The 24,266-nt window shown below is 38.0% G+C and overlaps 2 protein-coding genes across 2 annotated transcripts; one reads left to right on the forward strand and one right to left on the reverse strand.

The window, feature by feature from the left end:
- Positions 1–1,705: 1,705 nt before the first annotated feature.
- LOC124131231 (proactivator polypeptide-like 1) lies at positions 1,706–5,446 on the forward strand. The gene is made up of 10 exons (XM_046494348.2): positions 1,706–1,776; positions 1,984–2,075; positions 2,507–2,569; positions 2,789–2,845; positions 3,221–3,298; positions 3,546–3,620; positions 3,801–3,866; positions 4,171–4,227; positions 4,451–4,505; positions 5,367–5,446. The coding sequence occupies exons 1-9, from the start codon at positions 1,731–1,733 to the stop codon at positions 4,496–4,498; spliced, it is 582 nt and encodes a 193-aa protein (XP_046350304.1). The 5' UTR covers positions 1,706–1,730; the 3' UTR covers positions 4,499–4,505; positions 5,367–5,446.
- A 13,340-nt stretch (positions 5,447–18,786) lies between these two features.
- On the reverse strand, positions 18,787–23,732 carry LOC124133695. Its single transcript, XM_048401008.1, has 12 exons — positions 23,647–23,732; positions 23,489–23,544; positions 23,237–23,311; positions 22,456–22,524; positions 21,520–21,579; positions 21,259–21,348; positions 20,821–20,895; positions 20,494–20,562; positions 19,850–19,909; positions 19,490–19,582; positions 19,037–19,085; positions 18,787–18,815 (listed from the first exon to the last, which is right to left on the reverse strand). The coding sequence occupies exons 1-12, from the start codon at positions 23,693–23,695 to the stop codon at positions 18,787–18,789; spliced, it is 774 nt and encodes a 257-aa protein (XP_048256965.1). The 5' UTR covers positions 23,696–23,732.
- Between the last annotated feature and the right edge of the window lie 534 nt (positions 23,733–24,266).

Below are 24,266 nucleotides of genomic sequence, written 5' to 3' on the forward strand. Positions count from 1 at the left end.
GTTGATACATCTGTATCTCCATGTTGAGGGGATGGTTCACAGGTAAACACATCTGCCTCTCCATCAACATGTCGTAAACACACCGGACACCATGAACTGTACGTTCCATAAACCGTCGATTGCAGTAGCGGCGATAAATTGCGTGTCACTGCACTTGGACGGCGTAAGACTTTGATTATACAAAGAAGGTATAAGACGCCGTTCCCAGGCGAAACTATTATGTGTATGTCACCAGGATATAGTTCGAATGTTGCCGATTGCTTCCTAATCAATAAAATAAAATAAAATCTACTAAAAATGTACTGGCATAATCAATTCAGAAACAACAAATACAGAACCCACCTAGATGAAACACATCAAACCATAATACACAAAATGCCATGTCTATTTCGAATTAATTAAAACACAAATGATTACATGCAACTGAATTGTTAAGGCAATGGAAACTAAACACTCACTTATGTGGTAATTAATCAGGTGTGAAACTGGAAAGTAAAGTTGATAAATGAACAATTCAAACGCCTTCCATACATCAGTTTGACGTGTTTCACATATCATTTACAATCTAATCAACTCGGTTCTCGTTATCTACCCATCCAGAATAATAGGTTCACCACACAATGAGTTATCGGTTGAATAAATAAGAGCACTCTTTTGCATGCAGTGTGCGTACATTATGCTGTTTGATAAAATCTTGCATATCGCATGAGTATAATTACTACATATTCTTTGTTTGGTTCAAATACAAATCTGAAGACAAAATTATCAAAATGAAAACGTTCGTACTCATGATCATCGGATGCTGGCTTCCCTAAGGGGCGTAACTCTTGACTGCCAATTACGGAGCAATATCTCCCTCCATGTCATATATTACAGAAATTTATAATCTTACAGATATTAAGAACGACCACCTTTGTATTGACTGTATTTGTATAAACTGCCGGATAAAGAAAGTATACACTTGACAAGGGATTTTGACAAACGTTGTCAAAAGGTTACCAAGCTGAAAACAGTCGCCGAAACACTGCAAAACTTAAGGTATAAATCTATGAAATACATCACCATCGAATAATCATTTTTGGTTTGTTTCAATTTTAGCAACAATAAATAATGTGTTGACGCTTTCTTTTGCCCGAAAGTTTAGATCTCTTGACAAATTCTCAAGAAGAATACATGCAAGCGTTTATAGGAAAGACGTTTCTGTTTATCACCTGACTTTTGGAGAGTGAGTGAGAGAGTGAGTGAATTTGGTTTTACGCCGCTTTTAGCAATATTCAAGCAATATCACGGCGGGGGACACGAGAAATGGACTTCATCCATGTGAGGAATGGAACCCGGGTCTTCGGCGTGACGAGCGAACGCTTTATCCACTAGGCTACCCCACCGCCCAACTGACTTTTGTAGAATTGGCAATGTCAGCTCATTGACATAGTTTAGTAATGGTCAACAGTAGGTGGCAAAGAGATCTAATCGAGAGAGATATCAAAAACAGGTTATTTTATTAAGAACGCGACAATTATTGTTTCAACATGTGTAGGTTTCAAACAGAGAATATTCGTTAAGAACAGGACATCTGTCCGAATCGTCTAATTGAATTAGTTTGCTGTTAATTAGAGCCATCCTACTGTGCGCTGTGATTGACTAAGTCACCAACTATGAAGAGTCGGAACATATATAAAGCTTTACATTTAAACACATCACAACAGTTGAATTTCTCAGCTTCAAGGACAATGAAGACCTTTTTCGCATTTGTAGTCGCTGTTGTAGCAAGCCAAGGTGAGTGTTTTAAATGGCCATGCCTTCTAACTATCCACTTCTCAGTAGCTACGATGGTCGTGGCTAAGGCGCAGCAATATGATATTTACGGAAATCCAATTATATGCATTAATTCTTTTTCTGATGTGTTCGAATGTAAACATATTTACATTAATCATTTTTTGACTAAAGTTGACGCGTTGACGTTTTATATTTACATGTTTTCAGCTATGGCCCTGTCGATACAGGATGGAAATGATGAGTGCGCTGATTGCATCGCTTTCATTACTGATCGCCAGGAGATGGAACTCGAATCGATTGTACGTAAATAATACCGACTATATCCCATGATAGTTCGTAAAAATCGTGTTATTTCCAAACATACCCACTAACATATACGTACATGTTTAGAACATTATCTTTTTGATTATACACTAATGGTTTATACCCCTACCCTCAATATAATACTTAAAGTAATGGGACCAGTCAACCAAGTGTTCGTTTCGGAATCTACTTCTGAATTTTCCAATTTCCCAAAATAAATGGGATCTGTCCAGTCTTTGGTAGAATATTGTACTGAACCCTACTCTCATATATTTATCAGTATTCTATCTACTACACATAGATCTATTACTACATATAATTAAAAATAAGTCTACCCCAGAACGTAAGGATGTTAACATGTCACAAATACACTCATGTCTCTTCTCAACATCTAATGTACTGAGTTTTTATATAACATGTGTTTTAGGAAGAACAGGAAGCAAAAATGAACAACGTCTGTTCTTCAATGGAACCCAGCAAGGTGGAAGAGGTGAGATAAATAATAGTTCTCAATAGTAAACAAACGGATTTCATAAACAACAAGATCAGATGTTTCATTGCAAAGAGCAATGTACTGAATATATCACAAGGTAGATAATTAAAAAGGTACAATAGTCTATATTCATAGCAAACTGTGTTGATCCTTAACGCTGTGAATTAGATAAACTAATATTCTTGAGGCTAATATTATAAAAACGCGTATTTGCAGTGTAAGACAAAAGTGCAGAAAATATGCCAGAAGAAGAAGGACAAAGTCAACAGTCAGGTAACTGTTAATTTTTACATCATCAGAAATCCTGCTCCAATCAATGGACTTATCATGAAGCACAAGATTGCGTCAGCCTACATTTGCATATACTGACATCATGAAAAAGGTGATTGATGCAAAAAGTTCAGGAAAGTACCAATCAGATGGAATTTAGATACCCGGGGAAGGAGATGGAAAACTCTATATCAGCATTTCAGCTTACATTTCCTTTATCAGAATAATAACCTTTACCATGTTTTCACTGAGTTACACAAAATGCTGAGGATTGGACCATGTTTTTACCCTTTAACTCTATAATTATTATTGTACACTGCGAGTAAGCAAAAGGATTGGGTTTCACAACATATCATGTAATTGTGTTCACCTTCACAGACCCCTGAAGCCATCTGCAAAGCCACCAAGTACTGTCCGTCGCTTGATACCGCCAACATGAACAAACCTACAAACAAGGCAAGATTAATACCTAGTACCAGTCCTCTAGTCAACAGGTTTAGTGAGTATAACTCATCAAACTTACACACAATCAAATGAATGTCTTAACGTGTTCATGGTTTGTACAATTTACTGGGTTAGAAAGAAGGTTCGTCTTTCGTCACACTTATTGTGCTGCAATATTATTGTTACATTGGTTACAAACGAAAGTTTAAAAACTGTAGGCATAATGATGCATTCAATTTGTCATTTCATGTTTCCGTAGGTTCAAGGGAGAAGGCGATGCAAGGACTGCAAGAACTTTCTAAAAGACGTCAAAGAAAGGCAAATGGACACTGTTGTGAGTGACAAATATTGAGAAGGTTTATCACTCCTATGTTGTTCTGGCACATTTGCATTATTTCCCCAAATACATAAAATATGTACCATCTTGTTTTAAGTTAAATTAACAAATCGTACACGTTGATGTAATGCAATCATAAAATCATGACTACGTGTAGTTAAAACTTTTCTTTTACAGGCCTCTGTAAATGAACTGATCGAAACCATGTTCTGTGAAAAGCTCAGCGAAGACCGCCAGGAACAGGTGTGTATATAGTTATCCAATCATTGTTCAGTTTTCTGATTATGATATAAATTCAGTAGTTCTTTCCTTATTGTAGTCCTAGACAATCCATGTGTTTGACACCATGAGTATCGGATACAATGACGTGCACCATTCAAGTCAGCTAGCCTGACCATCTGATCCCGTAGGTCGCCCCTCATATTGTGTTACAGTTAATTTCATAATCAGTCATGATATATATTCTTATATCATTATATAATGTGTGTATGTATACAATTTCACGTTCATCTAATTATGTTTGAGCATTCTGTGTACTCTGTTTCAGTGTGCTGACTTTCTAGATGCAGCAATGGAAATGGAAATCGAGCTACTAGATTTGGTGGTAAGTAAATGTTGGATGTATAAGTGAGATACTCATTGTTTTGATATATACATAAACTTACACTTTACAGCCATATATGTCGATTTCTGTAGACATATCCATTAAGGACAATTATCAATATGTATGATCGGAATGAAGTATAAAACCTGGATAGTTAGAGTTAAAAGACTACTGTTTATTTAATTAAAAATATGTAAAAGAATGGAACATTTTTTTATTACAGAATGTTAAAACGTCATGCAACCTACTTGGTATGTGTGGTGCCAACTAGTTGTAAGGTGAGTTGTATTGAACGTGATATAGGCGAGGTAAGGTGAAGTGAGGCGGGATGAGTTTTAACATCGCGTTCAAGATTATTGCACTCCATGTGGCGGCTTGTTCTTGTCCGGACTTTATAGTGCTTGCTCACTGAGATGCCATGTCGCAGTTTCACATCGAAACCCCACTCTGACACATTATACTCAGACACCGAGCCGGCCAGTGCTTGTTGATGGTTGATGTTGCGCTAAAGGACACACGGGTGCTTTTGAACATTGCTACTCTCCTTTTACAAATTGAAATTATGTACTGTTTCGTGTTGATTCCCAAATTGAAATAGTATGTTAATCCAGAAGTCTGAACGTAAAAGAACTTCGTGTGAAACCAACAAACAACCAGCATGTTGTATACAATCAACAAATGAATTACAAAAATTAACTAGGTTTACAAATCAGGACAAATTACTCCACAGTAATTACATTGGCGCCTCGGGCAGACGCCCTGTCCAATACACCACGGAGGTTTTCCTTCTGTCTACGCAATAGTTACACCGCTGTCTGAGGAACAAGTTTCGGTTGGAACTATTGACTGTTTGTTTCGTTTACTTCAACGCCACAATCAGCACTATTCCAGCTATATGAAGGCCTGTCTGAACCAGACACGCAATCAGCCAAATTACTGAGCCTGACCACTCGACCCATTAGGCCGCCTCTAACGACCAGCATAGGTTGATTGGGAGAAATACTTACTCTGGACCAACTGTCTTCTGCTCCCCGGACGTATGCTCTGTCCACTTTCCTGATGACTAGTCATGATATGAAATATTCTTACATTATTACACATGACACGGTTAACTTCAGTGTGTATTTTTGATATTGCAGATGCTGACAATGCTGCCTCTCGATCCTTCATCGCCCACGAACAACGTCACGTGTAATACATTGTCAATAAAACTTTGCATTTGACCAGAGTACTGTTGTTGCTTGGACGTTTATGTGAGATATGGAGATCATTTGTTGAACCTGTGTCATATAATAGGCACGTGAACATTATTTAGCAATCGAATCCTAGTGGAACGCCATTTATCACACCATACATAACATAGACTCTCGACAGTCATGAACGCAAAGAAATTGGTCCAGGCTGGTCAACTGATGATCAAATGAAACTACTTTAACACATTTTTCTATTATCGTTCTATTTTGAGGATAAAGGAAGTGAGTTGGGTTTGGTTTGTCCAAGGAACGGAACTCTGCACGGCGAATAGCGGCGCCTCAGACGACTGAACCAATCGCATCCTCATCCTTGAGGATAGACCATTATGCGGTGAACTAAATACTCAGAACCAGACATTATACGATTAAATGAGGAAACACATGTATACAGGATCAAGACAAATGGACATAATAAGTTGTCACCAGTTAATTCCTGAAACAAATTGAAATACAACGGTTATTGGCAAATGAACCCATTACGATTACTATTTTCAACAGATATCCTAAGAAGATAAACAGAACGAAGCTATCGCTTGTACAGCAAAGAGTGAGTGAGTTTAGGTTAACGCCTCTTTGAACAGTACGTCAGTTTCATCAGCACTCGTGATGGGTGCTATAATGCTATGTCACACATGGGTGCTCTTGAATATTGATACTCTCTTTTCATTAAGTGAAATTATATTCACTGCTCCACGGCTCAGTCATATATATCCGCTTCACCCACGGGAACTTTACCGGGGATCATGTAAATGTACAGTGACAAAGACAATAAGGATACATGTAAGGTTCAACCATTTCATTGCATGCTACAAGTGACGGGTAATCGTGACCTAGTGTCGCACGGGATATGATGTGGTAGTGCATGGTTGCCTAGTATTGGACAATAAGTGAAGGAAACATTACATTCCTTAGAACTATTATCAGATGGATACCAGACCTATCCTTCATTTGAATGGTTAAAGCTTCACCAACGTTACAAACTTTTAACTCAGAACTTATCAACTTGAAATATTTGAATAAACTTTAATTTTAAAGTCTCTGCAATGAGCATGACCTTTCACGGGGCACAAAGTGCTCTTGTCTCACAAGGTAAGATATTCAGACTAACTAGTGGTCTGGTGACACTCTTGGAACATCTCCTTTCAGTCTCTTCACATTCCTGCTGTAGTACAGTTGGTCTGGTATTCATCTTGTCAGGCACTGATAATGATGTACTCGTAGTGTCTTGATGGTCATCTGGCTTCCACTGGTCAGTCGTCTTGTTGCTGGACATTACTGAATCTCACTTACAGTCACGGTCTCTGCCGATCTAGTAGTTTCCTCCCACATATGAGTGAGTGAGGAATGAGTATGGTTTTACGCCACTTCTATATTTCAACAATATCACGAAAGGGACAACGGAACATGGGCTTCATGCATTGTACTCAGGTGGGAATAAAACCCGGGTGTTTGCCGTGACGAACTAACACTTTTACAACTAGGCTACCTCATCGTCCCTGTGATGTGCAGTACTAGATATCAATATAAATAAGGAACATTTGGTTAAAATAGAGACCAGAAAAATCCAGAAGTCCATAAGACAGTATTATCGAAGTAAGTGGTGGCGGTTGTGTATTAGTTCTTCGGTCTTGCGATCACAACCAAATGAGGACACCAAATATAAAGTGCCGACCCGGCATTCGAACACTGGCTGCCTGCGTAAAGATTGAGCATACTGGATACTATTATAGTATAGTATGGTATAGATTATAGAACGAGACATTATGTTTTAACATGAAAAGCAGAAAGCAGTGACACCATGAGAAGCATGATATACTGTGCAAAAAGGTGAACGGACTAAAGGGATCATGGCTACTAACTCTTACATGTACTTGAAATACCTGACCAGCTTCAATGAACCTTGTATAAAAATAAATATTGCATCTTATTACATTTCATAACATTGTTTGTTTTGTTTATATGTAATGCACTTACTTTATTTGAATGTTCATCTGGAATATAATTATATATTAATCATTAAATATCGTAAAATATCACTGACATTAAATGTTTGGAGAATTGACATTACTTGAAGTTGATGTCATAATGCGTTATCACCCAAATAGATGTTATCCCACACCAGGGTGGTGAACACATTGCTGCGAAATCCATAGGGAACATCGGTTTCATGCTGTAATTTTGTTTTGTCGTCAAAGCCGTATCAAGAGTCACCGAGTAGGAAACGCCGTGTCCTAACGAGTTAAGTAGCTGCTGTAATTTGGTAGACCCTTTAATGTGTCTTTAGGGCCACACCTAAAGCAAAGTGTTTTCGCATCAGCTTTCCACCACAGAGAAAAGACGAATTATGTCTTGTGAAAGAGAAAGTATTTCCTGGTTGTTATTTCCTTTTATTTCCACCAACTGCCGTTCTTTTAAAACTTTTCTCAATTACCTCAGTACAAAATTTCTTGTAGGCTTTAATGCGAGGTGTTCAGATTATATACACATTTAGTGTACTGTTTATAACATGACGCATGGTACCGCATTTCTGTACATACTGGGTCCGAGTACCCAATACGGGTCTCTTGTTTTCTCTTCAAGGATCCATTTTTGTTTTGATCGCCTTCATACATTTTGTCCTGTCCATTTTGTGATCTAGATCAGAAGATGTTTTGGACTTTAATTCGACGTGGGAACCAATTCCATGCCTTGAAGCAGAAGGTGTGCAAACAAGAAATGCCCAAGAAATCTGTACCATCATGCCAAACCATATGAAACAGGTATCAAGCGACCAAGATGAGCTTCACTTTGATCAAGAGTTTAGGAAGCACATTGAGGCGCACGTGGAAAGGATACGTTTGGACATACAGGGCACTGACCAGTCATCAGTTGATCTTCTAACAAGTCCAGGGAAAAAACATCAATTTGCAAAACCCCAAAACGCAACAAGGCTGCTGGTATTGACAACATCTTTTATGAACATCTTCGATATGGTGGAAAATACCTTACAAAGTGCTTGTCAGAACTCTTTAACCTCGTTATTACATCTGGATACATTCCTGCCTAATGGAAAAGAGGCACTATCATACCGATATTCAAAGGAGGCAACATGTCTCGCGTGTTACCGGATTCCTATCGAGGGGTAACCCTATTGCCGGTATATATACAAGGTATTTGAAGTCATTGTAAGTAGTAGAATCCAACAGCTCACCAACAGTGAATCCTTTCCATGTATACAACAACGTGGTTTCTAGAAAGGCCTTTCCTCCAGTGACACCTCCTTTATTGTACAAGAATCAATACTTCACTATAAAGAACGTTCGGACGCCATCAACTTAGCCTTCCTGGACAGTTCAAAAGCGTTTGACACAGTATGACACCAAGGACTTTTATACAAGCTGTATCATCTTGGAATCCTAGATACACTGTGGGGGATATTTGACAATAGCTACAAGTTCATCGAGAGCAGCGTCCTTGTTAATAACACAAGATCATACTGGTTTCCGTTATCAAGAGGTGTTCGGCAAGGAAGCGTCCTGTCGGCAAAACTCTACCTGCTATACATAGATGAACTGTGAGAGAAACTGTCCACCAGCAAACTTGGTGCAGTGATCTTGGATATCCATGTAATGGCACCCACTCAAGCGGACGATGTAGCAATTGTTAGTCCAGTATCAGCAAATCTGCAGAAGATGATGACCATCTGTGAAAGATATAGTTCAGACTGGCGGTTCTCTTTCTCTCCTTCCAAGAGCCAGCTAGTCAGATATAGTGACAGAAAAGCAGCTGCTTCTAGTGTTGTACTCTATGGACGTGATATCCCAGTGACAAAAGAGCTTAAGCACGTTGGTTATATTGAACACTGAATTTAACTCATGGTAGAGAACTCTGGAGAGCTGCTCAAAGATGAAAGCATCAGCCATGGCACTCGTCAAATCGGGACTGCATGAACGCGCTCTAAACCCCATGACAAGCTCAAAACTTATTAAGGCAATTTGTATCCCAAAGGCTATGTTTGGGTGTTATGGTCGATGATTTCCAAGGCAGAAATTCTGGCTATAGAAAGAGCACAGAGGTCCATTCTCAAAATGGTACAGGGACTTCCACGTCATACTAGGTCTGACATAGTTAATGGGTTTAGAGCGCGTTCATGCAGTCCCGATTTGACGAGTGCCATGGCTGATGCTTTCATCTTTGAGCAGCTCTCCAGAGTTCTCTACCATGAGTTAAATTCAGTGTTCCCAGAGATGGAAACACACGCTTTTGATTTGTTAATTGACATTTGGGCATGTTCATGTTTTTTTTATGAAATCATGCATTTTCTGAATTCAGTATGGCAAATTAAACCATTTGAACACATACAGGAGTCTTTTATCTGTTGCAAACCGAAATTGTTTCAGATTTGGTAAAAACATCACTTTGCATTAAATCTTATTCAATGTCACAGGAGCTTTTGTTGTTCAGTATAGTTTAACTTAAGCTTCAGGTATATCGATCATTTGGTATCGTTCAATAACCATCAAACAGCCAATTCCCTGATTCCCACGATTTACCCAACCCGAACTGGAAGTAAAGGAGACCAGTGAGACCGCCTCACCTGTTTCATATGTAGATCTATCCATAAAGATTCAGAGTACTAGTGATAACACACTATCCACAACACTGTATGACAAGAGGAATAACTTCAACTTTCCAATACACAACATTCCCATCATGTCGCGCAGCTCCAGCCCTTGGTGTTTTCATTTTACAGTTTTTGATTTATACTCGAACGTGCCACTCTTGTTCAGAAGTTGTTTGATGAAGGTTAAAACATTTAAGGCTTCAGTAAAGCTTTTATGGTAGACAGGTGGAGGACATTTCCAAATTTGACACATCAGTGACGCATCAGTGACTTGTGCCATGTGGTCCCGTGTTTTTGTCAGGTGAACAACTGACTTGCATGTGCTTGTGAGGGGTGCCGCAGATGGCGCAGGATACGCTCAATTTTTTCGCGGACTCTTGGTATCATCTCTTCTTGATAGTGATTCATAAACACATTTTCATGATATCGTCGGAATCGCAGAATGGACTGCTCAGAAGTTTTTTGATTCAAGGCCTCAGTAAAACTTCCAAAACGTTTTATAGAAGACAGGTGGAGGACATTTCCAAATTTGTCGCATCAGTGACAAGTATGATGTCCGATGCATTTCCATATTTTAACGTGCATCATATGTTCCCGTGTTTTTTTTCAGGTGAACAATTGATTTGCCTTTGCATGTGCTTGTGACGGGTGCCACCGGTGACGCAGGACACCTGGTATCATCTCTATTTGATAGAGATTCATAAACATATGTTCATGATGTAGTCGGAGATTTCTTATGTATATGGCAAAGGTTTCTGCCGCTTTTATTTTATTTTCATGGTATATGTCTACTTAAGTATCTGTTTTATGGACGAACTATGAAAGGTTGTAAATAACTCTCATGACAGAACATTCTCTATTCTTCCATTATGACAACATTTACTTACAGTTTCTCTGAGAGTGTATGAGGATAGATGAGAACATATTTCTTCCTTTAGGAAGTGTTCTACCATTTCCTGAAATGCAAAGAACAAGGTTTCCAGTAATTGCCATTATACAGAGGCTTTCGCAAATTATTGATTTCACGCGATAATGCCCCAAAATAAACATTGAAATATGTGTAAGTTGTGTTTTACGCCGCTTTTAGCAATATTCCACCGATATCACGACAGGAAACACCAGAAATGGGCTTCACACATAGTACCCAGGTTGGGATTCGGACTTGGCCTCAGCCGTGACGGCGAACGCTTTGACGCGTTTGTACAATATTTCATTGAAAGTCAGCTTAAAGTGATAGACATGTCTAAAGTCACCTTCTCCTTCGAAGACTTTTGTGAGCCATTCTCCCGTTTTTCGAGGCAATGCGGTTATATACATATGAAAGTCGTTATATCTAATGCCAATAAATAGAACAGATCATGTATTTGACAAGCAGGAAGTAGGCACTGGTCAATCAATTTCTAATTTATTCAAGTAGCATGACTCACCACGCCTTCATCTGTATCCAATCTGGCAATTACCGCGGTGAGGGTTTCCTTACAGTTCGTACACGCATCGTCATCCTTTGAAATGATGCAGAAGAAAAAACGAATGTTTTTCGCTTATAAGCAGTTCAATTTTTACTGAACCCTCACATTGAAAATAGATATAACGATTACAACACACACGCACGTTTATAAGTTTCGCATATATGGTTGTCAAGTGAGTAGAGAGTATACCTCTGTTGATTATGTTACTAGCTGTCTTATATTCCAGTTATTAGGCAGCGATATAGCTGAAACAAATATTGATTTTCTAAGTCAAATGTGTATGAGTTGGTAAAATATCCCGTGCACAAATATACAAAGGTTGACATATAATCAACTCCTAACGCAACCAACTTACCTGACCCAACGGAGACACATAGGGCAATAATAAGAATCGAAGTATTCATTTTCGGGGATGAACGTAAACACGCCGTTGATGTCAGGTCAGAAGTAAACGTCATGGAGGTTTATATACTCAGGCTAGGGTGACACCATGTGCAACCCGACGCTATTTAATTTTCCCATATGTCTTTTAATGGGTGCGTTTGACAATTTTGAAGAGAGCATTACCCTTTTTAGTTGGTGCTAATAAAGCCAATTGCCTAGTTAAAAGTGTCAGACATGTGAAATTGATATAGTCAAAATGTCTATTCCAATATGCTTAACAGCATGTGGAATTGAAATATTCAATTTCAATATATGTTTCGCAAGAGCTATCATGTGTTTATCGATGTTGGCACACCTTTACATTATATGCTTCATAATATATTTTTAATGAATCAGTTTCTTGTCGTGATGAATAACAATACTATTTATTGCCACGGACATAATGTCGGCGGTCGTATTTTAAGAGTAAGGTAATATGTAATGTGTTCAATTCTTATTTTGAAGCTGCGATAATGAGAGACTTAAGAAATTTAACAGAATTCAAAACATCTATGACAGAGAATAATCAGTGTCACATGTCTACCGAAAACATAAGGTGTAAAAGGTAAAATAATGATGAATATTACATGTATGCAATCGAGTATAGACCAGACACTCCAGTGATTGATATTATGAGCAGTTATCCACGTCGTCGGGGTACGACGCCAGGCTGTCAACCAAGACAGCAAGCCTTACCACCCGTCCCCATTAAAGTAAGTGCCAGGAGGTGTGAAAACTCATTGCAAAGGTAACAGTATGGTTAAGCGCAGCGAATAATGTTGACAATCGACTTTGAATGTCTACCATACATTTTCTGGCATACCTTAGCCAGGTCACTGATAGTGAAGAGATGATTGAAAAGCTTTCTTTTGTTCTTATGTACCTAAGAAACCGAACAATGTAGACGCCACAAGCTGGAGCTGATACAATATTGATCAACATGGCGGGGAAACTGACGATCCTCTTGTCTTAAAGCTTTGTACAGAAGTTGTCATCATACTCATTCTTGTTTATCTCGGCATTGTTGAATGAAATTAGGTCATTAATATATCTGAAATTGAACTCTTTGGCAATGAATCCTTACTTTGATTTCACTGAAGCAGTAGGAGAGATTTTCTACTTTAAAATGTATTGTATTTCATCCTTACCTAATCTGAAAGTACTATGTTTTTACTCTGACGATTGCAAACTATGACGTCATCATAGGGGAAAATGACAAAGTTCATCTTTTCTTGTCTGAAGAAGTTCACGATTGAGTATGCCTGTGAGATAACAGAACATTAAGCCCCACTACCAACTAGATGTACACATATAAAAATGTCATTACATTTTGAACAGAAACGGCCGAATGATGGACATAAATTTCAGATTTCAGCGTAGTCAGAGTTGAAAGATCAAATAAAGGTCAGAACCTAATACATCTCAAAACGGAACACACATGTTGAACCCCACTACTAAATTCATACCCAATTTCATTTGAGTAATAGCCAGAAATAGGTTTTCCAATATGATTTGATCGCAGTGGTGATATTGAAATCGGATTTCAACCTTTCCTTTAGATTCAGGTGGCATCATTTGTTGGAAGTTTCAACTTCATTGGTCCAGTGGATTCTGAAGAAATTATGTTTGTATTGGTAGGAAATGCAATTTGAGAGAATTAGGGAGCATGGTCAAAGGGATGAAAACATTTATTATTATTAAAAAAGGAACACATATATGTTGAGTCCTACAACCATGTTGAGTACCATGTTTTATTACATTTTGTCCAGATTTCCCACAAGCAGTTACAGCTTTCACTGTAGTCAGCCCAAGATGGAAACAAATACAACAACTCGCACAAAAACAGGAAATTTATGTCGATGCGCCCTACTACCAAGTTCCCATGCACCACCATCTCCATTTTAAACATAATGGCTAACTAACTAAATAACGCATGGCGCATGGCGCATGACGGACAAAGACTCCTCTGTTTAAAATATGTCGCAAATATCCAACCCTTCACGTGAACTATGTCCTAGTCGTCTTTATTATTGTGTGTATAGGAAGGATTGTATATACGGACATGGGCAGAGATGGTTTCATTTACCAAACTGTTATTCTTGCACTTTTGACTTACAGTAATGTAACGTTTCGAGATCAAACTGAGCATCACTTCATGTCGTTCTAAATGCTTCTTATGCTGGGCCAACATATAAGGTTGGACAGCACTGACACTGATACTATCTGGAAACTTTTTAATTCTATTCCTTGTTGTTTCAATATCATAAGTTTATCGTGAAAGACTTAAATATGAATTTATTACATGATGTTTGTTATCATTTAATTCAATTCACCACAGAACGCCTTCGTTGTTCTTGAAATGACGTTTAACCAAAGTGGTCAACGTGTGACACATGCATCACTTTGGGCTTTCCTCCCACATCAGACTGACACTCCTTGTGGATCGGTGCTCATGATGTCAATCACTGGATTGTCTGGTCCAGACGCGATATTTTACAGACTCCCATCATACAGCTGGAATAATGCTGAGTGCGGAGTTAAACAACAAACAAGTCATCGCGAAAAACACTTAAGCTGGTGTGTACTAAAATCATCAATCACGAATCATAAGAACAAACTTCTGAAATGCTGAAAACTCCTGCACTTCTCAATAACACTTTTATCAGTACACTAACGTGAGATTCAACGCTTGTTCGAGTGCATGACATGTCACTTCTGTTATTAGTGTGAATTCATATTTCTCCCTCGATGTTTTTATCTTAAACTGCCTGAATACTTTGCGTTCATGCCAACATCTTTACTTACAGTGTACGTAATCACTGTTGGGTGACCAATGCAACAGAAAATGTCTTTCCACTAAGGCAAACTTAACTGTCATATACACTTTAATAGATTAGAGCAACAAAAACATGTATGTGATCTAGATTTCAAGTGTGGGTGTGCAAGTGACGGTGGTTCAGAGTGGTGGTGGTGGTGGTGGTGGTTGTTGTTGTTGTTGTTGTTTAACGCCGGTCTGTAAATAATTGAGTCTGGGCCAGACAATCTAGTGATTTGTATCATGAACATCGATCCACTTAATGTGGGATACGATATGACGCATCAACCAAGTCAGTGAGCCTGACCTCCTCATCCCGTTAGTCGCCTCTTTCGACAAGCATAGTCTCCTCTTACGACATGGGTTGCTGAAGATCTGTTCTAACCCGTATCTTCACGGCGGATTCCAAAACTATGTATATCATCGTCATATTAGTGATAGACAATTTCCTTTAGTTGGTATGGCCTTGTGCTAGTATGGCCGTAAGCCCACTGAGATGCCATGCTGCAGTATAAAATGTCTCCCTACTCAAACACAGTATACTGACTAAGCGGAAAAACCCTTCGTTTATCCTCTTAATGCTAAATGCCAACAGGGTTACAACAAATATAATCTTTTAACGTATTTGGGTACGCCCCTGCAATGTTCTTGGAGAATGAGGACGTCAGCATCGATCTTCCCTTTTTGTTTGACAATCAGAGACTGTGAGGCAATAAGTGTATTTGCCTTCAGTAGCATTATTTCGAGAGTACATGATCGGTCGTTTCTGAAAAAGACATTGTATGTGATTTTTTTATGCCCCTTCGTTTTTAACAGTCCATCTTTAAGAGTGTTGGTTTGGTCAACTGTGTAACAAACTATTATTCCAATGAAACCATACACGTTTCCTTCATATCATTGCATGTGGAACACACACACCTACATTGTTGATACCTGCATGAAATGCCTTTGTTGACTCGTGCTAGATTTGAGACTAAAGGAAACACCATTTACGGTAATTTAACTATATGACTCGCAACGTGACTCAAGTTTCTTGAGAGAGAAACAATGTCATGACATGGAAGAGTGTATGCCATGATTTTTATTAACTGTACTATGACTTTAATAATGATCTTCACCCATGACGGGTTTTTTCCAGTGTGGTAGAGCATGTTCAGCCAATCACACACACCTGGTGTCGTCGCTGAAACCCTTTGTGATTAATACTTTTGAATTTGTTGCTTTCATACCTTTTTTACTTTGATTTAAATAGTAAATGTCATAAGAAAAGGATTAACCTTTGCAAAACTCTTGACAAATCATAGCAGAGCGATGCTTCTGATTCATTTATATAACATTCCCACGTAAGATGAAGATTGGACAATTATTGTTGTGTATAACTTTATATTGTGATTCTCAGATACATACTCTGCTTTTCAAAGGAGATTAATACAGAAAAAATGTATATCGAAACCTTTACGCATACGAATTACCAACGGATAGAGATGCTTGATAGACTGTTTACATTGAATTTGATTTCTTTCTTTTGTTATATCTGCTCTTTGTGTCTCTGACAATATTTAACCGTAATCTTATAAAGTGTATGCTCTGCTCAAGTGTCGCAGTCATAATCTTTAAGCGAACCCTGTCCTCACACTTATATAGTTTAGGACAACTCGTTATACATTATATGAATTTATGCAAGAATATGTGATTTGTGTTACATATGTGTATACATATGCGTCTTTGCAGGAAGGGGGTGCCTCTTTAGGTAACATCTGGGGTCACTGGAGGAACGGTGGCCCATACCCGCCACTGGTGAGATCATTTCCCCCTGTATGCCTCTACATTTTATCTCGCGGCCACCAGATACTTCCACTGGTGAGATAAAATATAGAGGTATACAGAGGAAAATGATCTCACCAGTGGAAGTATCTGGCGGCCGCCAGACAAAATATAGACGCATACAGTGAAAAATGATCTCACCAGTGGCGGGTCTGGGCCACCGTACTGGAGTCGTTATCATGGACTCAACTTTTTTTCACAAACGGATAAATATATAGACGAATGCAATGCTATTTTTGGAAACGTTGACAATCAAAGTCCGATTCATTCACGTTACATCCGCAAGACGCTGAAAAGGATACGCCTCCAGTTGAATATGTCAGGCTTGGATATTAGGATATTAAAGAGATATTATCTTTCTGTCAATATTGCACTGGATTATAATAGTTTCCAAGATTTGTAACGTTTAATATACATAAATGATTATCTTTATTGCGCTGTTTAACGGTAATTCAGAACCCGTGGTATTTCATTAACAGCTGAAAACAGAATTCCCTCTATGTTCAGTCATGGTTGAATATGTATAGCCAGAATACTGAAAGCGTTTACTGAAATATCAGTAGAATATACGAATGTAGTATAGATGTCTTAGAAAGATCAAGGGATTTTTTTTAGCCTTAACATGTGTCCATATCTTTTGCAAAAATCCAGTCAACAATACATCGGATGGCTTCCCTTTAACATTCTCTGGACATAACGTGTATAGAGTGCACATAGACTGGTAACGAGGACTGGCACCCAAAATTAATAAAATGGGATAAAATGCTTGTATTGTCTGTAATGTGCAGGGAGTGAGACAGCCTCATCTGTTTCATCTTATCAAAACTGATCCTCAGATGCAATTCCCAATTGCGAATTGGGCCAAATGTTCCCGTGTTTCTTCAGATGAATATCTGGCATGTGTTTGTCGCGGGTAGAACGGATTCAGAAGGATGTGCTGCATTAACGTATGTCACTAAATGTACGGGGTGATAAATATTACATTCCAAATCACTTCCCTCGTATTGAGTGACACCCCATTGCATTTCCGTAGTGCATTACCCAGCAGGCACATGACATTGTTCTGTTGAAATTTGGTTGATCTGAGGCTGCTACGTTCAAAAACATTGTATCGACATTGTTTCAACATTGGCCTTTCGATAGTTGAAAACATGAAGAATTTGATATTGTTTTAACATGGAAGAGTAATCTAAAAACGATGATATCTCAGAAAACCATGAATTCTGCAATACTTAATTAAATATATATATTTGTTGTCGTTGGAATCAATATATCTAGACTCTAGATTGTTTGTTTTGTACCACATAATGATGATTTAAAGACGTATTACATATCATAAATATAGATAAACATTTGGTTTAACAATGCTAATACAGATATTTTAAATACTTTCGTGAGACATAGAAAGTATTACTGACATACAGTGATTTACTTTACCGAAACTGCCAGGACATCTCGCATTTCAACTGAACATTCCGGCGTGTATTTGGACATTGTAACCTCAGATAATTCAACCATAGAACGACCGAGTGATGTCCAATGAAACAAACATGCACACTGTGTGAAATTCTCTTTCCAAACATAGGAGGTGATGCTGGTATATGACAGATCAATAGTGACAATGGATTCTCTCAAAATGCAGCATTCCACCCATATTAACCAAGTAGAAAAACGGCGTCTGATATGGCGACACTGGCATGCCCCCAACACAATATGAGTCCTTGCCAGGGTCCTCTAGTATCCAGGAAGGTGCAACCCTTATGGGAGTAGACTTTTGGAGTCCATTTGACCTGTTTATATTGTCTTTTTTAGATGTATGTGTCAGTGCAACCAATATCCATCCAATACCCAACCAAAAATCAACAATATTTCAACATTGATATCTGATGTCCATTCAACGTCAATATTTCAAATCCAATCAAAGATCAATGTCATTTCAACGTTGAAGGACGGCATTGATTCAACATTTTTGTGACTGCTGGGTTAATTACAATTTGCAATTCGCTATTGTTTCAAATGTATGCTGCACCACATAAGTGGTATCCAAAATGTCCACTAAAGAGAAAAAAAGACACGTGTCGATCATTGAATCCAATTAGTTTATTTTTTAAAGAGACACATATACAAACAACTACTATGCTAATTCTAGTAGACGTTGATAATCTGGTCGATTCAAGTTACATCCGCCTCAAGAAAAGATTCTGAAAAATAGATAAGTCTTTAGTTGAGTCATGCAAGTGAATCAGTGCAAAAATGTATTACCTCATTGTAAACTTCTATAACTTAATATACAATAGCATAGGTCAGGATTGAGATAAAATTCATTCACAAGAAATATCATATTTAAGATAGTTCCTGATGATAAAGGCATTTTGTAAATGTGTTTATTGCTTTGATATGGCTCGAAGGGATTGATGCATACCTTGCTCAATGGTGATCATAACTTGTAGACTTAAGTATTTCATTAATATCTGAAAAATATATAAATGACATCAATTGCAGGACAAACTATCATATCAAACCATTTCCTAAATATGTAGTCATAGTTGAATATGTCTAGTCATATGATGACAAACTTGATTACTGTAGTCTGAGACATTGATAATGGATAGCATGATTGTTTGGCGTTAACATCACATAAAATCATTTATTGGGAGAAATGCTTTAATTCAGATCAGTTGTCTATATGATCATAATACAATTTTGTATATTTCTAATGTTTTCTCATCTTGTTATTACAATTATGATTGTTTAGCATTCACATCACTTAAAATTATTTATTGGGAGTAATGCTTTAATTCAGATCAATTGCCTATATTATTATAATACAATTTTCTATTTTTCTAATGTTTTTATCTTGTTCTTACAATGCTACCTTTTGAAGGAAGTCTGTCACCAGTGCAGTAGATGGCTTCCCTTTAAGATTCTCTGGGCATAATGTGGCGAGAGTGCAAAGGCCCTCGGGATCCTAAAGCATGAAAAAACGGTGGACTGCTCATGACGACTGGCATCAAGATTACAACATTAAAAAATACTTCAGATTAAAAAAGAATAAAATAATATACTAATCTGTCTAACTGTTAGACCGAAATGTCAAACACACCCACGCACGCACGCACGCACTCGAATTAGAAGTTGACAATTTGTTCATTTAAGCCCATGATAAAGTCATGATACCTGTGATATCCAATTCTTTTATGAATGGAATCGATAAACTGTAGAACGTTTTTCTTACCGCGTTTTCAACAATGTAATCCAGAACCCCGGGTATCAGAGCACGGACCTCAGCAGTACACTAAAACAAAGTAAAGAAGTCAGCAGTTGAATATTGTTTTAAAACAACTTTAACAACTACGTTGTGCATTATCAAATTAATTGGCATTCGCTACACATGCATTTATACGTGTTATGGAAGTCTTGCATCATTTCGTTTCAGAGCAAGTTATTTCTAAGAAGACAAAAGAACTAATGCAAACCAATATGTGTGGCTGAAACAATATGTGTGTCCAGGTATCATGTAGCCACTGTTTGTTTAAGAAGAAGCAACAACACGTTTATTCAGGGACTACAACGATCTTAGCTGCTTAAGATTGGTCCGGACCAATTGTAAGTTTCGATTGTAACTTACAACGATCTTAGCCTACAATCGCTTTGTGCAAGTGGATGACGATTGTAGCCGAAGCCAAAGATCGCGATCTTAAGGATTTTTAATAATTGTAGCGCTAAGATCGCTTTGTGCAAGTGGACCCAGGTATCCTATAGCCACTGTATGTTTAAGAAGAAGCAACAACATTAACATGATAGCCAATGTGTTTGACTGAAATACGTATTTCAATAGAAAGAAGAGTGGAACATAAGAACAAATAGGTAAACACTTACGACTTCCTCCAGAAAATAAGCAGAAAGTGGACTGCAAATTACATGGTCGAAATACGTCTCCACTTGTTCCTGCACAATACATTAGACACACTTGTCATTTAGGGCCTAATCCAACAACAACATTAGTAATGATTGCTTATTTGAATTATAAACGTTGACATGTGCCCTGTGCGATATTTGGACATGTTGTCTCGGTAACTATTTGCGATGGTATACACAAAGTTTATCAGACCAACAACGTGTCAAGCTAATTCGATTAAAATGCAATTTATGGACAGTAAGTAGGTACAAAAACTTATTCACGCTAATTCAATATGAGCGTTTTACCTTCACTTCATCTGTGTTCAAACTCGCAATGAAATTATCAACGACTTCAATGCAGTTTGCACAAGCATCATCACCCTGGAAGAAAACAGAACCATTTTGTTTATGTTTATTAATTGTACATAAGTTGGGTTTAATCACACAATGACTCGTCGACTATTGCGCACACAGAATAAACAATCACTGTTTTTAGTCAATGACAGGTACACCAATGACTCACTCATCGAGGTCAACATAAATAGCTATACATAGATGTGTTGTGAGTATCTCTTAAACCCTGATCTATGTTTCACGGGGGTTCAAATGTCACATCTTTGGTTTGTCAAAAGCATCGCTGTGCCATTGGTGCTAATTACTATCTGTGACATTCGTCCAACTTTAATATAACTGACATACAGTTTAAAGCGGGAATAAATCCAACACATTCACACAAGTCATTACCGTTTGTACATCGACATTTGTAACCATCTTGAAGTGATTATTAAGCTCTTCAGGACACAACATTGCCAAACTGCACAAGACCTCAGGATCCTGAAACATATAGAATTAAATATTTTAAATTTACATTTTTAGTTTCTTTATCTTACATTAATATTTATATTCTTCCTGCTCTTCAGACGACTTCTGTTTGTAGTTTATAATTAATCACTTTCACATGTTACATACAATGATAAATAGGCCATCATGTCTCCCCTGACTTACCGCGTTCTCCACAACATACTCCAGAAGACCTGGAACAAGCCCATGAACAGCAGAGTTACACTAAAACAAGAAGATACAATGGTAAGACTCGTGACATAATGACAATACAGTATTCCATTGATATTGTCCTAAGTACATGTAAAGCCAAAATCCTACCTCTGTCAGGCGATTAGTCTCCAAGTCATCGTTTACATATTTTTTGCTCTACCTCATTGATAACATCTATGAACAATGTTGGGGAAACATTTAGGAAAGAAGTAGGCATTCCCAAAGGCACCAATTGTGATCCCCTTCTTCCTGATCTGTTTCTTTATGCATATGAATCAGTTGGTGAGTCAGTTGGTGAGTGAGTTCGGTTTAATATCGCTTTTAACATTATTCCAGTTATATCACGGCGTGTCAGCTTAATCCGGGAGGAGAGCCCGGAGTGATGTAGGTCTCAGACGTTTACCACTTCGATGACACCCACGAGCACGGGTATGGTGCTGACAAATCTAGAAATATAATCGGGGCGACCTGGGATTCCAACCTTCAATCATAGGTTTCTGGTGTGCCCAAGAGACGCAACTCTGCACAGCGAATCGCGGCGCCCCCCGCCCCCCATATAGGGACATTTCCAAACTTGACGCATGAATGACAAAAATGAAGTCCAATGCAATTCCCAATTTTGACTTGCACAATATGTTCACGTGCGTTTCAGGTGAACAATTGACTTGCCCTTGCATGTGTTTGTAACGGGTGCCACAGATGGGGCAGGATACGCTCACCTTTTCTCGAACACCTGGTATCATCTCTAAATGATTGTGATTCTTAAACACTAGTTCATGATATATTCGAAAGATTTCTTATGAATAAGGAATGAGTTTTTCTTGGCATAAGTCTACTACTTCATGGTTCAACAATTTCCATTCTACCATTATCACAACATTTACTTACAGTTTCTGTTAGAAAGTATGAGGATAGATGAGAACATATTTCATCCTTTAGGAATTGTTCCACCATCTCCTGAAATACAAAAAACATGGTTTCAGTTGTTGCCCTTAAGCTTTTGCAGAGGCTTTGCAAGTTATTTATTTCACACAATAATGCCAACTGATGAACATTTAAGTGTGTGAGTTGTGTTTTACGCCACTTTTAGCAATATCAAGGCGATAGACACCAGAAATGAGTTTCACACATTGTACCCAAGTAGGGATTCGGACGGCGAACGCGTTAACCTCTAGCCTTCCACCTTTTTAGACGTTTTCTCGTTAGTGAATATAACTGAACTCGTTTTTCATAGTTGAACTAAATTCGTGTTCATGCTTTATCATGGAAGGATTCAACGGATGCACAATTATTACTTTATTCCCTTCTCATCAAACCCCGTTATCAACGTAGGCAATTGTGAAATTGGAAAAGGGAAGAAGTTCCTTTTCATATGTCTTGCAAGTTGAATTGCCTTTCCGACATTATGTCACTGCAAGTCCCACAAGCCACTTAGCGAACAAGGGATCGACGTCAGCGATTCGAATCTACAACTGACAGATCTACAAAGCAAACATCATCTTCATAGAAGACTTTTCAAACCCATGCTCCCGTATTTCGAAGCAATGCAGTAATATACAACTGAAAGTCGTATATTAAATGCCAATAAATAGAACTGTTCGTTTATTTGACAAGCAGGAAGTAGGCACTGCTCAATCAATTTCTAATTTATTCAAGTTACATGACTCACCACGCCTTCATCTGTATCCAATCTGGCAATTACCGCGGTGAGTGTTTCCTTACAGTTCGTACACGCATCGTCATCCTTTGAAATGATGCAGAAGAAACCCACTAGTATCATATCATATGTGAAACGGATTTTTTCTCTTATTAGCAGTTCATTTTGTACTGAACACTGACATTGAAAATAGATATAACGATTACAACACACACACGTTTATAAGTTTTGCATATATAGTTGTCAGGTGAGAAGATATTTTACCTCCGTTGATGATGTTACTAGTTGTCTTATATTCCAGTTATTAGGCAGCGATATAGCTGAAACAAATATGGAGTTTATAAGTCAAATGTGTATGAGTTGGTAAAATAGCCCGTGCACAAATATACAAAGGTTGACATATAATCAACCAACCAATTTACCTGACCCAACGGAGACACAAAGGGCAATAATGAGAATCGAAGTATTCATTTTCGGGGATGAACGTTAACACGACGTTGATGTCAAGTCAGACTGTTTGATGCAAACGCCATGGAGGTTTATATACTCAAGCTAGGGTGACAGCATGTGCAACTCGACACTAATTAATTTTCCCATATGTCTTTTAATGGGTGCGTTTGGCAATTTTGAAGAGATCATTACCCTTTTTAGTTGGTGCTAATAACGCCAATTGCCTGGTTAAAAGTGTCAGACATGTAAAACTGATATAGTCAACATGCCTATTCCAATATGCTTAACAACATGTGTTTCGCAATAGCCATCATGTGTATATCGATATTGGCACCCCTTTACATTATATTCTTCATAATTTATTTTTAATGCATCAGTTTCTTGTCGTGATGAATAACAATACTATTTATTGCCAAGGACATAATGTCGGCGGTCGTATTTTAAGAGTAAGGTAATGTGTAATGTGTTCAATTCTGATTTGGAAGCTGCGATAATGAGAGACATTAGAAATTTAACAGAATTCAAAACATCTATGACAGAGAATAATCAGTTTCACATTTCTACCGAAAACATAAGGTGTAACAGCTAAAAT

This window comes from Haliotis rufescens, unplaced genomic scaffold (genome assembly GCF_023055435.1).
Source record: "Haliotis rufescens isolate VD_foot unplaced genomic scaffold, xgHalRufe1.0.p SCAF_20, whole genome shotgun sequence".
Lineage (NCBI taxonomy): Eukaryota > Metazoa > Mollusca > Gastropoda > Lepetellida > Haliotidae > Haliotis > Haliotis rufescens.